The sequence below is a fragment of the Podarcis vaucheri genome (assembly GCF_965113315.1).
Source record: "Podarcis vaucheri genome assembly, chromosome: 8".
In the NCBI taxonomy this organism is placed as follows: Eukaryota; Metazoa; Chordata; class Lepidosauria; order Squamata; family Lacertidae; genus Podarcis; species Podarcis vaucheri.
In genome coordinates this window covers 92,227,285-92,242,231 of record NC_138766.1, presented here as the reverse complement: position 1 = coordinate 92,242,231, position 14,947 = coordinate 92,227,285, and the positions used below count along the sequence as shown (strand labels likewise).

General features: G+C 48.5%; 2 protein-coding genes across 2 annotated transcripts in view; one reads left to right on the top strand and one right to left on the bottom strand.

Annotated features, from left to right (window-relative positions):
- The first annotated feature begins 45 nt into the window (after positions 1-45).
- Positions 46-1,439, top strand: LOC309539564 (heat shock protein 30C-like). Its single transcript, XM_082235935.1, has one exon. The coding sequence runs from the start codon at positions 401-403 to the stop codon at positions 1,106-1,108; it is 708 nt and encodes a 235-aa protein (XP_082092061.1). The 5' UTR covers positions 46-400; the 3' UTR covers positions 1,109-1,439.
- Positions 1,440-2,644: 1,205 nt separating this feature from the next.
- The window catches only part of NAPRT (nicotinate phosphoribosyltransferase), a 28,153-nt gene continuing 15,850 nt past the window's right edge, over positions 2,645-14,947 (bottom strand). Inside the window, exons 8-13 of the mRNA XM_082235711.1 lie at positions 13,888-13,972; positions 11,598-11,678; positions 9,680-9,782; positions 7,826-7,983; positions 6,342-6,449; positions 2,645-5,394 (exon numbers count right to left, since the gene is read on the bottom strand). Coding sequence (XP_082091837.1) covers positions 5,335-5,394; positions 6,342-6,449; positions 7,826-7,983; positions 9,680-9,782; positions 11,598-11,678; positions 13,888-13,972 — 595 coding nt within the window. The 3' untranslated portion in view covers positions 2,645-5,334. The remainder of the gene's footprint in view (positions 5,395-6,341; positions 6,450-7,825; positions 7,984-9,679; positions 9,783-11,597; positions 11,679-13,887; positions 13,973-14,947) is intronic.

Here is a 14,947-nt window from a genome sequence, read left to right as displayed (position 1 = left end):
GTCCCTTGAAAACGGCTGCTTTTATTTGCAGAAGGGCGCATCACGGACAAGCGTGCTGCCAAAGTTGAGGCGCCCAAACACTTAAACGGGGCGCGGGACCTAAAGGGGCTCAACTTTGGCTACACAATAGCAGCACCGCCGTTTGCAAACCGAGGTTGCAGGACAGCGCGCAAAGCTCAGGCGCTGCAGACCCGACGGCGAGCGCGCCCGTTTTGCAAGGAGAGCGCGGGCAGCCAAGCCGCCGCGCTTCTCCCACCTCCTCGCTCCGGGCCGCGGCTGGCAGCTGCCTGGGCTCCTCCCCCCCGTCGAGAAGGCGCCAAAAGCCCGGGGAGAGTCCCGTCGGGGCGGGCAGGCGAAGCAAGGGAGCCGCTTTGGCCCGAGGTTCGCCCGACGGCCGCGCATGGCGAGCTTCTCCCGGGACTGCCGCCCCCGGCGCGCCCTGGCGCGCACGTCGGGCCGGGACTCCTGCGTCCAGTACGTGCCGGTGGGTATGCCCCCTCGGAGCCTGCTGGACCAGCTGGTGGTGGACATGCAGAACCACTTGGAGGAGATGGAGAAGATGCGCGTGGTGCTGGTGGACGCGTACCCGTGCCTGGCCACGCGGCGCGAAGGCCGACGGCGAAGGAGCCGCGGCAGGAAAGTCGACAGGCGCTGCCTGGACGACGACGAGGACGACGACGACGGCACCAGCGACTACCTGTACTCCCTGGACGTGACCGGCTTCGAGCCCGAGGAGCTGTCGGTGAAGGTGGAAGGCAGGAAGCTGACGGTGAGCGCCAAGCACGACAAGAAAACCGAGGGGACGGACGGCTGCGTCTCGCACGAGTTCCGCGAGGTGCGCAAGGAGGTCTTGCTGCCCGGAGACGCCAACATCGAGGCGCTGGCTTGCAACTTCTCCTCCGAGTTGGGGTGTCTCAGCATCGAGGCGCCGCGCCTGGTCCCCAAGTCCGTCGGGGAGAGGACCATCCCCATCACCATCCTCAAGGCTTCCGACGCCGCCGGGACGGCGAAAGAGAGCCTGCCGCCGGCGGAGAAGGAGGAGAAGGAGAAGGAGAAGGAGAAAGCCAAATCGCGTTCTTCCAGCCCGGAGAAAGGAGCTGCCGTCTGAAAAAGTTGCCCGACAGTTCCTCGCGCGGCACTTCCCTTCGGGGATGCTGTGAAAGTGCTTTGCGCCTCTTTGGGGGTCTCTGTTTAAGGAGCGGTTCTGGTTTCGTTCATTTCAGGTGCGTTGTTATTTGTGCTTGTTTGGTGAAAAGTAACTACACAGAAGTACAAGGAAAAGATGATCCGGAGGGCCTTCTGGCAACCGTTGTTGCATGTTGACTTTTGAAACCTTTATTCCTGCTTGCCGACGCTTTTGAAAAATGTGAACCCAGAGAGTTGAGCATTTATTGGCGTGTTTGTTGGCCTGTTTCAATAAATTAGACTTCTGCTATCTGCTTTCTGGTTTGGCGTTTTTCATTTTATTCTAGGGGGGGAATTGCATTAAAAGCTTGAAAAAGCTGGCTGGAGTTGAAAGAGGGCCACTTTTTAAAGATTTCAGAATGAATCCCAGGGGCAGGGGAGGGGTGTATCTGCTTGTGTGGCTGTTACTGGGTTATTTGGGATCAAAGGTCTCCAGCCCCATAAAGGAATAGGATGGACAAGCCTACTAGCATAGCCCAGGGGTACAATTTCTGCCTGGCGTGCCGGAATCTGAGCTTGGAGAGGCCCCCTGCCTTGGTGGGCCGGATCTTTATCTCCCCCCCCCCAACTTTGACAGGTGAGTGGGACTATCCACCTGTCAATCATCTGGCAGCCCACCTGGTTCAGTCCTTGGCACAGGTATCAAGGTGCTCTCACCCGATTCCACTCCCCAAAATGGAACTTAAATTCACATTCGGTTCACCCAGCAATTGTGGGAACTGCTTTCAAGTGAAGTTCAGGTGACCTGGGAGACCGGGGTTCACATCCAGTGAAGTCCACTTAGGTGACCTTGAGACAGCCACTAATTCTGGGCCTAGTCGACTTCACATCTATGGTGAGGACAAAATGAGAACTATGCGTGCCATATTCCTTTGGGGAAAGCAACGCAAGCGTCATTCTGCCAAACTCATTCCAAGTACCGTTTGCAAAGAACGGCTTGTTCTTTGGAAATGCGGTCACACGTCTTTTGATGTTGAAGTCGCCCTGCTGGTTTTGGGAAAAGGCAATGCCTTTATTTGCAAATGGTGGGTGAAAGGCAGAACAAAGTTTTGAAACTTTGCAGATCAAACCACTCGCCCCAACACTGCTTCCAAAACCAAGCACGCAAAAGATGGCAGCTTTCCCTGGTTTCTGCCGGCATTTTGAAACTCGCATTTCAGTGCCATGGTAAAGAGCCAGCAAAGATACTTAAATTGGGTTGCGGGGAACCTTTGGGCCCCTAGATATTTCTGAACTCCCATCTCTGGTCGCTTGCAATGCTTTCTGGGGATGATGGGAGTTGTAGTTCGGCAACATTGGTCAAAGCTTCTCCACCCCTAATTTGACTAAACTCACAGTTTCCCCAACAGCTGTGGGTGCAAATCAGTTATTTCTCCATCTTGCCAGGGCAGAACCTAATCTATAGCAAAAACCACATATTCCAAATCCACATTGCAACAGACAGACAGATATACACGTCTAGAATAAGGATTGCACAATTTATTTCTCTTGCGTACAGAAATTTATATGCATTTATTTGAAAGCGGTACGATTCCCCCTAAAGACTGGTACAATTAAGCCACACGCAAAAATTAAGAGGAGAATACATGCAGTCCAGTATGTTCTCATACAGGTATAAAAGCCAGGATTGCTAACATTCAAGGCACTGTTAAATCTGTCTATGCCACAATAGGTTAGTCCTGTTTGGATGCTCCCGTTTAGAATCGAAGCCAACTTCTGGGTGGTTGGTGGCGGCGGCAGTGGGGTCAAAACAGGACCCGCGAGGAACGAGAGGGGTGTATCTTAATGCAAGATTTGCAGTAGTACGTTGGTGGGCAGGGGGACACAAACACATAAACCCAGCCCGATAAGGACCAAGCATGTTCAGCGGGTGCCACGGAATGTCAAATGTCCATTGGAAAAGGAAAACGGGTGTCAGGGACAGATTGCAGGGCAGATTCGAGGGTAAACCGTACGTGGAACGAGTTTGCCCCTGCGGCTTGATGGAGGTAGAAACTGTCTCTCATGTCTTGTTACGCTGCCGTTTCTCTGGAGACAAATGCTCGGTATTTATCACTCCCGTTATACAAAAATCTCCAAACGAACTCCAATGTCTAAAACTCCTGGTAGAGGACAAGGATCTAGAGATCACGCTAAGGGGGGCCAAATTCTGTGCGACTGCCCTAAAACTTGGGGAACAAGCTGTACTACCAAAATGATTAAGGTTTTAAATGACAATTTTAGGTTATATTTTAGTGATCAAGATTTAATATATATTTTTAACTGCTGCTATATCTGTATGGTTTCTGGTTTACCCAACTGCAATTCAATGTATTCCTCTTGTGTGTTATGATTTTCCTGATATTGTAAGTGAGCTGGAACTGGTCTGTGACCATAATAATAAAGTTCAATTCAGGTGTCAGGGACTGGCTGGAGGCAGAGGAGTGGTGCGAAGCACCTGCTGGGGACCCCCCCCCCAAGAGAAACCCTGGAGGAGCAAGGCTGAGAGCCAGGGCATTGGTGGCGAGACACAGGAGAGGCCAGAGATGATGAATGCCGAGGGGGCGACTGGGTTTAGTGAGCAGGAAGAGCCTGTGACAGAGAGCAGTTTGGACTCTAAGGCTGAAGCAGGGGGGGGGGGGTGTCAAGAGATGGCAGAGAAATCCAGGGAGTCAGTCTCCCTTTTCCCCCTGGTCTCCAAGAAGGCACAGAACAATGCGGATGGCAGAACAGAGGCCAGAGGTGCAGAAACGGAGTTTGAGGCTGCTTGGAAAACATCTGGGAGAGGGAGGAGGCTTAGAGAAGGTGGAAGACTAGGCAGAGTTGCATCTCCTTCCACTGAATAAAGAGTTAACTTCACTGGCATCAAAGATTTGCTTCCTTTCTTGCGGACCTGCGTCTTGACTCCAGCTCTGACAGCTGGGGGGGGGGGTGCGGAGCGAACTGAGTCCCTTGCAGCTTGTAGTACCTGGGAGGATACTGCACCGGGGGCAGGGGGGGATAAACTGCAACATTTTGTTGCAGTTCCGACCTGTTCTCCCCCCCCCCAAATGCTGAATATTGAGAGGGGGGCGAGGGCTCGCCAACCCAGTGGGGAAAATCCTCACTGGAAACCCCATGCCCCTATTTTCCTGGACCACTATTTTGCCTCTGGTTTGCCTGATCCAGGATCCAGTTTGAGGCAAATATCACTTTACCTGCACAAAATGTTGTCTTTTGGGTGCTTCCAGGGCAACCTGCTTTATGGAGAATTCATCCTGATTTGTTTGCAGGTTAGACGAGGCAACGTTGGCTACTGAATAAGCATCCCTCCTCATTTGTTCGTGCGTGACTGGAAGTCAAAGCAAGCGTTGCCCCACAACTTTCTCAGTAAAAGGTAAAGGGACCCCTGACCGTTAGGTCCAGTCGTGACCGACTCTGGGGTTGCGGCGCTCATCTCTCTTTATTGGCCGAGGGATTCGGCGTACAGCTTCCGGGTCATGTGGCCAGCAGGACTAAGCCGCTTCTGGCGAACCAGACCAGCGCACAGGAACGCTGTTTACCTTCCCGCTGGAGCGGTACCTAGTTATCTACTTGCACTTTGACGTGCTTTCGAACTGCTAGGTTGGCAGGAGCTGGGACCGACCAACGGGAGCTCACCCTGTTGTGGGGATTCGAACCGCCACCCTTATGATCGGCAAATCCTAGGCTCTGTGGTTTAACCCACAGCGCCACCCGCATGGATCTCTACTATTGCAAAAAGTTCAGTCTTTTTTGTGCCGGGGTGTGTGTGTGTGTGTGGAATTTGCTGTGTAAGGCCTCCCAAACAACTTGTGCAACCCGAATCTGCCAGCAGGTGATTTGAGTCCCACTGGAAAATAGCAACCAGACTGCAATTGCCCTGAACTGAATTCTACCTGCAGAAACCTGTCCTACAGGTGCTCCTCGAGCTCTCCATTCATGAGGTTTGTTCCCAGCCCCCCCCCCCCCAATTCCCACACTGGCAGTGTGCAATACATTCCTAGACAGATCCGTTGAGTGCAAAGGGGCACTTTCAGTTCTTAAGGCACAGGAAAGGTGCTGCGTCTGTAGCTGATGAGGCGGCGGTGGTGGCTGGGAGCAGGATCCGAGGCACGACACGGAGGGGGTGCTGCCGCCGCCCCCCCCAGGCATGGTAAAAGGCTTTGCGGGTCACTGGCTGCCTCTCTGGAGATCGAGGAGAAGCCGGTGGAGCTTTTCTGTCACAGCCACCTGAGAGCAGGAAAAGTTGAGAAAGAGGGATCACAGAATTGTAGGAGATGGAAGGGACCCCCTAAAGACCAGCTAGGCCAGGGGTCAGCAAACTTTTTCAGCAGGGGGCCGGTCCACCGTCCCTCAGACCTTGTGGGGGGCCGTACTATATTTTGAAAGAAATAATGGAACGAATTCCCATGCCCCACAAATAACCCAGAGAGGCATTTTAAATAAGAGCACACATTCTACTCATGGAAAAATACCAGGCAGGCCCCACAAATAACCCAGAGATGTGTTTTAAATAAAAGGACACATTCTACTCATGTAAAAACACGCTGATTCCTGGACCGTCTGCGGGCCAAATTGAGAAGGCAATTATTATTATTATTATTATTATTATTATTATTATTATTATTATATTTATATTTATTTATACCCCGCCCATCTGGCTGGGCTTCCCCAGCCACTGTGGGCGGCTTCCAAAAAAATAAAAATAAAAATACTGTAAAACAGCAAACATTAAAAGTTTCCCTAAAGCCGGATCTGGCCCCCCATGATCTAGGGGAAATGCAGGAATATGCAGCCGCCCCATATGGGGATTCGAACCTGCAACCTTGGCGTTCTCAACACCACACTCTAACCTGCTGAGCTATCCAGGCAGGGAAGAAGTGCTTCAGCTCAGCAGGATCTGCACTGGGGTGGGTTCGATCCCTGGGTTCAATCCCTTTCCACCCTCCCAGCAGATGTGAAGGAAATAAGCAGCTATCCTATTTTTAAAAGACACCTGAAGGCAGCCCTGTTCAGGGAAGTTTTTAATATTTAATGCTGTATTGTTTTTAACACTCGATTGGGAGCCACCCAGAGTGGCTGGGGAAACTCAGCCAGATGGGCGGGGTATAAATAATAAACATAATCATAATCCACATTAAGAGATTCTGAATCGGCATCGTTAGGCCCATTTGTACCTTGTAGGTCTCTGCGTCCTTCAGTCTCTTGTGCGCAGGGTTGAGCTTGTTCAGCGAGGCCTGCGCATGGTCCTTGATCTCCACAAGGCTGGGGAGTGGCTGGCAGACCTTCGTGGTGGGAAAGGCAGAAGGAAAGCATTTCAAAATGTTCTAGAATCGGGAATAAAATCCTAAAAGCAGACCAAAATCCCATCTAATTCAGGAGCTGGGGACTGTCTTCCAACCAGAGACGATCCCCAAGACACCTTGGCTGCCTGAGGCAAAGAACAATACGGTGCTGGGGAGAGAGAATCACAGAATTGTAGAGTTGGAAGTGACCCACGAGGGTTATCTAGTCCAACCCTCTGAAATGCAGGAATCTTAACAAAAGCATCCCAGACCAATGATCATCCAATCTCTGCTTTAAAACCTCCAGAGAAGGAGAGTCCATCAGCTCGTACTGCCAGAAAGTTCTTCCTGATTTTTAGTTACAATCTCCCAGGATATACCCAATATCCTGATAGTCAATAATGCAATCATCAGTCAATCAGGAGGCTTATTTAGCATTGCAATGGATGCGTGGTACTTAACCCTGCTTAGGAAGACAAGAAGGTGCCATTCAGGGTAAAAGCACTCAGCATTTTTTTTATATTTAAGCATCCCTGAATAGCAGCTGTTCTGCCCGGTTTAGTCACGTGGCACAACAACGGCTGACAGACAGAGAAACTGCTTTCCTCCTCCAGCTCTCTGCACCCAAACTGACGACTCAAATGAGAACTCGGATCTTCAACGAGCCCTGAAATATTTTACTTCGCTCTCATTTGGGCTCTGACCCCACCCTGGCCAGAAGGCACAAGGCTCTATGCTGCAGCTGGCATAAATTATTATTGTTATTTTTTGAATTTATATACCGTCCTATACCCAGGGGTCTCAGCGCGGTTCACAGAGAAAAATCAAAATATAAAACCACAAAATACATAATAAAATCAGCAACCCAATGGCCCACCCCCTACAAAAAACAAACTTAAAAGGGCATCAGATCAATGTTTATGCCTGGTGCCTAAAGGTGTATAATGAAGGCGCCAGGTGAACTTCCCTGGAGAGGGCATTCCACAAACGGGGAGCCACCGCAGAGAAGGCCCCGTTCTCGTGTTGCCACCCTGCAGACCTCTTGAGGAGGCACACGAATTAGGGCCTCAGAAGGTGATCTCAGGGTCCGGGTAGGTTCATATGGAAAGAGGCGGTCCTTGAGGTATTGCGGTCCTGAGCCATTTAAGGCTTTGCAGGTCAAGACCAGCACTTTGAATTGGGACCGGAAACTGATTGGCAGCCAGTGCATTGGTGTAATATGCTTAAACTGTCCTGCTCCGATGAGCTTCCTGGCCGCTGAATTCTGCACCTGCTGAAGTTTCCAAACCATCTTCAGAGGCAAGCCCTAAATGCAAAGCAACATCGGCCCACATGAAGTCTTGCAAAGAGAAGACAACAGGGGTCTTCCTCCCCACCTGCCCATCTTTGAGGTAGACGCGGTTCAGCATTTCGACTGCCGAAGGAGTCACTTTTCCAGCTTCCTGGGTCGTTCCCACTAGCCAGAAGTCCACTTCCTGCCCGGCCCTTGGAGGAGGTTCCTTTTCCAAAGTCATGAGATCCATGCACGGGAAGCCTGCAAGCGAAAGAAGGGCAGGATCGTGACCAAAAGAGAGGAATGACAGTGAAAGGCCAGGTATAGAACCACAGAATTGTAGAGTTGGAAGGAACCCCCAAGGGTTAGCTATAATAATAATAATAATAATAATTTATTATTTATACTCTGCCCATCTTACTGGTTTCCCCTGCCACTCTGGGCGGCTTCCAACAGAACACTAAAATATAATAACCTATTAAACATTAAAAGCTTCCCTAAACAGGGCTGCCTTCAGATGTCTTCTAAAAGTTTAGCAGTTGTTGTTCTCTTTGACATCTGGTGGGAGGGTGTTCCACAGGGTGGGCGCCACCACCGAGAAGGCCCTCTGCCTGGTTCCCTGTGATTTCGCTTCTCGCAGTGAGGGAACAGCCTGAAGGCCCTTGGCACTGGACCTCAGTGTCCGGGCAGAACGATGGAGGTGGAGACGGTCCTTCAGGTTTACTGGACCGAGGCCGTTTAGGGCTTTCAAGGTCAGCACCAACACTCTGAATTGTGCTCAGAAACGTACTGGGAGCCAGTGTAGGTCTTTCAAGACCAGTGTTATATGGTCTCGGCAGCCGCTGCCAGGCACCAGTCTAGCTGCCGCATTCTGGATTATATGTAGTTTCTGGGTCACCTTCAAAGGTAGCCCCACATAGAGCGCACTGCAGTAGTCCAAGCGGGAGATAACCAGGGCATGCACCACTCTGGCCAGTCCAACCCTGGCAATAGAGGAATCACAGCTAAAGACTCCCTGACAGATGTTCCCCCAAGTCCACAGCTGAATGGCTCTTAGCCCCATAAAGTTCTTCTGAATGTTTAGTCGGAATCTCATTTCTTGTTACCTGAACTCATGGATTCGAATCCTACCTTTCAAGCAGGAGAAAACAAGCTTGTTCCATCCTCCATGTGGCATCCTTTTGGATAGCTGAAGAAGGCCTATCCCATCTCCTCTCAGTCTCCTCTTCTCCAGGATAAACATACCCTCAAATCCCTCAACCGTTCCTCATAAGGTTTTTTAAGCAGAGGTTGGGTGGCCAACTGTCATGGATGTTTAGCTGAGATTCCTACACAGAACGGGGTTGGGCTAGATGACCCGCGAGTCCCTTCCAACTCAATTCTACGATTCTTTGATTTCCAACCAAGCAGAAGTACTTGAGGAAGGGACATTGATAGAGAACTATTTGCCCTCTAGACCTGAGGACTTCTGTTAGACCTCTGGGCCTAACACCTCTTTGGTGTTACACCTCCTTCCGTCGGGCCTGTAAGACAGAGCTATTCCGCCTGGCCTTTAATTTGAATTCAGCCTGATCTTTTATTTCCTTTCTCTTCCCTCCCCTTTTATGAAGATCACCTGCTCTTAGACCCCACAGCTAATTCTCCCCTGGCCTCCTCACTGGCCCAAGTAGGACCAATTCAGCCAGCAAGCCCTGGGGATTATCTAATTGATTTCTGAATTTTGAATTTTATTCTTATTCAGGTTTTTATACTGCATTTTATGCTGCTTTTACAATTAAGTGTTTTAGATTTGTTGTTAGCCGCCCTGAGCCTAGTTTTTGAACCGGGAAGGGCAGGGTATATATAAAAAATTATTATTATTATTATTATTATTATTATTATACAGAGAGCAATGGACTCTTAGAACAGAAGGCACCTCCTTTTTCCTATGTTCGAAAATCAGTCCCCAGAATCTCACCTGCAGCATCCCAGAGCCTGTAGACTCGCTTGATTCCAGGTAAGGTTGTTTTCTCTTTGTCTTCCGTTACCTTCAGTCTCGGGGAACCGTTCACCTCCACCAGCTATGGACAGAGAGATAGGCAGTTGTTCATGGAAGCAACCTGGTTTTCGTTTAGGATAATGGCAATACCGATGGAGGGAAGGATGCGGAGACAAGATGGTGGCAGGCAGGCAAATGCACGGCGGGATTATGTGGGGCACCCTATTAAATACGGTGCTCAGGCGGAATCTCTTTCAAGGAATCAAATCTACTTGTTGTTCTTTGCAGTTCCTGGAGCTTTAAAGCAATCTGGTGCTGATAGTGGGAATTAAGGAGCAGAGAGAGGTGGCAGGCAGGCAGGTAAATTTGGCGGGTGAGGAGGAAGAGGTATCATACAGAACCCAAGGCTCCCGGAATAATCTATATTTGGATACCATTAATGTGGCAGTAAGGGATGCGGATGGTGCTGTGGGTAAAACCACAGAGCCTAGGGCTTGCCGATCAGAAGGTCGGCGGTTCGAATCCCCACGATGGGGTGAGCTCCCGTTGCTCGGTCCCTGCTCCTGCCAACCTAGCAGTTTGAAAGCTTGTCAAAGTGCAAGTAGATAACTAGGTACCACTCCGGCGGGAAGGTAAACGGCGTTTCTGTGCGCTGCTCTGGTTCGCCAGAAGTGGCTTAGTCATGCTGGCCACATGACCCGGAAGCTGTACGCCGGCTCCCTCGGCCAGTAAAGCGAGATGAGCGCCGCAACCCCAGAGTCGGCCACGACTGGACCTAATGGTCAGGGGCCCCTTTACCTTTAATGTGGCAGCAAAAATTCTTTTTTTGCACCCAAGGTGCTCTTACGCTGCTCAGGGTGAGATTAGGAAGGAAATGCAGACTGCAGAAATGTGAAAAGCTTTGCCTTCGTTAAAAGAAGCAGCAGCAATCTTCTAGTCCTCAAGATTTAAAAATGTGCAGGAAGCTTTTGCTAGTGGATTAGAAAGGTAGAGCTTCCATACAACATCTGGGTGCTGCATAGTGATCATCCTCGATGACCCGAAGGATAGATTTCTATGGATCTGAATTAGGGGATCAAATACGCTGTTTTGGCGAGAGAGAGAGAGAGAGAGAGAGAGAGAAAGAAAGAAAGACCCAGCCCAAATCCTCCTTTAATACCTCAACTGCTAGTAGATAATGCTTTTATTGGCCTTTGGCAAGCTTTGGACTACAACTCCCATCAGCCACAGCCAGTCATGCTGGCTGTGGCTGATGGGAGTTGTAGTCCAAAACACCTGGAAGGCCCCAGCTTGCCAAAAGCTGGCTTATACATTTACAAAATTCTGTCTCCCAATGCATCCCCGTTTCTGAAAAGCTACCATAAAGAATGCTGATCACCAAAGAATTGACACTTTTGAATTCTGGTGCTGGAGGAGACTCTTGAGAGTCCCATGGACTGCAAGAAGATCAAACCGATCCATTCTGAAGGAAATCAGCCCTGAGTGCTCACTGGAAGGACAGATCCTGAAGCTGAGGCTCCAAGACTTTGGCCACCTCATGAGAAGAGAAGACTCCCTGGAAAAGACCCTGATGTTGGGAAAGATGGAGCGCACAAGGAGAAGGGGACAACGGAGGACGAGATGGTGGGACAGTGTTCTCGAAGCTACTAACATGAGTTTGACCAAACTGTGGGAGGCAGTGGAAGACAGGAGGGCCTGGTGTGCTCTGGTCCATGGGGTCACAAAGAGTAGGATATGACTAAATGACTAAACAACAACAGCAACATCACGCCAGCAGGCTCATAAAGGTTACTCTCTTTCCCCCTCTGTTAATCATTAGAGGATAGATTTGACCCGAGCCGCAGAGCCCAAGAGATTCTGGCCCTGCCAGCGCGTCTCTGTGGAAGAACTGGCTTACCTTGTAGACGCAGCCCAGGGACGGCTGAAGCGTGCACGTCACCAGGTGAGTGCCCACGCCAATCATGTCTATTTCATTCCCCTGGCAAGAGGACACAGCAAAAGAGAACAATTGAGTTGTCCGCCCTCGGCTAATGGGCATCGCAGGCGCTTCTCTGCGTCCCACACAGCAGCCAGCCGCCTCGGGAACATGCCGAAACGCTCAGAAACTCAAAAGGAGGTCAGTTTCAACGCCTTCTCCTGCCACGAAAAAGGGCTGGCAGAGTAAAAGCTAGAACAGCTTGCTCTAAATAGACCAGAGGCCCTCAGCCCACTTGGCCAAGTCATAATTGCTACTTTGGAAAAATAATTAGGTTTTGAAAGATGGCTCAGAAGCCAATGGAATGAAGAAACAAATAAATAAAAGAATCACAACCTCAGCCTTCCCCCGATCATCTGCAAAAAGGGGAGAATCATATTTATTTATGTTTTAGACCACTTTATATTATAAAAAGAATCACAGAGCAGCTCGCGAAACACTGTAAAGCATCATGCTGTTTAAGAAAGCCGGTATATGTTTTAATCTTTTTCCAGACTATCGCTATTTTAACTTTTCGAAAGCCTTACATTATTCTCAGTTTTTCTCATTGGTAAACGCTTCATTTTAGCACTCTGAGTTTTGCTCGTGGTTTACAATCAAGCTGATGGTGTTGTTTTGCTGAGTGTGGACACGTCGTGCCCACTTGAGTTTGTGCGGACAGACAGAGCTGTGGACCGACAGCGTATGCACTGCGACGAAGGAGTTTTGGAATCAAGAAAACCCTCTCCTGGGCTCAAGGGAGAGAAACACATTGCACTGGACTTAGTATACATGCACGATGCTGCTTTTAACAGCTGCCGTCCTGCAAGCGAAGAGCCATCTTCAAACTCTTGCGTGTGGAATCTACTTAATCGCTAGGCCTTTGAGGGTGAAACCGCTGCATCACCCTGCAAGACTCAGAAAAATGATAGTCTTCGTCTTGCTGGCTGAGGGATGGCCCAGAAAGGACCATGATAGCTAGTACTGCAATGCGCTCTATGTGGGGCTACCTTTGAAGGTGACCCGGAAACTACAACTAATCCAGAATGCGGCAGCTAGACTGGTGACTGGGAGCGGCTGCCGAGACCGCATAACACCAGTCCTGAAAGACCTACATTGGCTCCAAGTACATTTCCGAGCACATTCAAAGTGTTGGTGCTGACCTTTAAAGTCCTAAACTGCCTCAAAGGCCCAGTAGACCTGAAGGAGCGTCTCCACCCCCATCGTTCTACTTGGACACTGAGGTCCAGCTCCGAGGGCCTTCTGGCTGTTCCCTCACTGCGAGAAGCAAAGCTACAGGGAACCAGGCAGAGGGCCTTCTCTGTGGTGGCGCCCGCCCAGTGGAATGCTCTCCTATCAGAAGTCAAGGAAATAAACAACTATCTGACATTTAGAAGATATCTGAAGCCAGCCCTGTTTAGGGAAGTTTTTAATGTTTGAAGTTTTATTCTGTTTTTAATGTTCTGTTATTATTATTATTATTATTATTATTATTATTATTATTATTATTATTGGAAATCAGTAACTTTTCCCCAACTACCCACCCCAATTTCCAAGACAGTGAAGCCAAAGGGAGAAGATGTACATCTGACTGTGTTTTTATATTTTGCTGGAAGATGCCCAGAGTGGCTGGGGCAACCCAGTCAGATGGGCAAGAGACAAGTATTATAATATTCCCAATAACATTCCGATAGGCTAGGGAACCTGGAATATCTAAGTTCCTGATAGTGTCCAGTTTACCTCGGCCCAGAATACCCGAAGGAGCCTCTCCACCCCCATCGTTCAGCCCAGACACTGAGGTCCAGCTCCAAGGGCCTTCTCGGTGGTGGCGCCCGCCCTGTGGAATGCCCTCCCATCAAATGCCAAGGAAATAAACAACTATCTGACTTTCAGAGGACATCTGAAGGCAGCCCAGTTAAGGGAAGTTTTTAATGTTTGATGCTTTATTGTACTTTTAATATTTTGTTGGAAGCCGCCCAGAGTGGCTGGGGAAACCCAGTTAGATGGGTGGGGTATAAATAATAAATGATTATTAAATTAATAATACCGAATGTCTGCGATCTCTTTTCCTTACCTGGCCAGGACAAACTTTTACAGGGCTTCCTTGGAGCACCGAATAATTTGAGCTATGCTGCTGCAGGTAATTATTGCTATTACCTGCTGCAATTATTTGCTCGCAGAGAGTCTCCCCGTCCCACGCACCAAACTCGAGCAAGAGCAAGCATGTCCTCACCTCCTGAGAGAGCTCCCGAAGGTTCTCTTCGCTGACGTCGTTGCTCACGGCGATGGGGACTGCTTCGAACCAGGGGACCTGAAAGCTGGATGGCAAGACAAGCAAAAAAGCAGTGTAAGGACATTACAAGTAGGGTGGATAAAAATCACATTTAAAAAAAAAAAAACAACCACCCAATTTTTAAAATTTAAATCGGATTTTTTATTTAAATTGGATTTTTAAAATAAAATGCTTTAGGAGGAAAAATATTTCTTAAGATTTTCTATTTAAGTTACATTAGAGTCCAAAGGCTATTCATCAGGAAATACGGATTTGTTTTAAGTTTTTCATGTGTGCTAAAACTCAGACTGAGGTTTTTTTTAAAAAAAAAGTTTAACCACATCAGTTAACAAACATGGATACATATGCTATAATGTTAATTGTTTTAGTTAAATAAATTGTTTAAATTGTTGTTAAGGAAATGATTGTTGTTCTCCTTCCAATAAAGTACAGCAGAAAAGTTGCCCAAATATAAACAGTTAATTTATTAAACCTCACAATAATTTCATAATTATCTGCCTATGTATTTCCTACAGTATAACCAAATCAGCAATTTTCGATATAAGTGTAAAAACTACTCTGAAAATTTATTATTCCAAAAACGAAACCTTCATCTGGTTGTAAATATTAAGATTATACTAGCAAGAATGAGTCTTTCTGTTAAAAAAAAAAAGATTTAAATCAAGTCTTACTGACTAGTGATTTAAATTAAGTCTTACTGACTAGTGATTTAAATGGGTGATTTAAATGGATTTGATTTACCGTATTTTTCGCCCTATAAGACGCACCAGACCACAAGACGCACCTAGTTTTTGGAGAAGGAAAACAAGGGGAAAAAAATTCTGAATCCCAGAAGCCAGAACAGCAAGAGGGATCACTGCGCAGTGAAAGCAGCAACCCCTCTTGCTGTTCTGGCTTCTGGGATAGCTGCGCAGCCTGCATTCACTCCATAAGACGCACACACATTTCCCCTTACTTTTTAGGAGGGAAAAAGTGAGTCTTATAGAGAAAAAATATACGG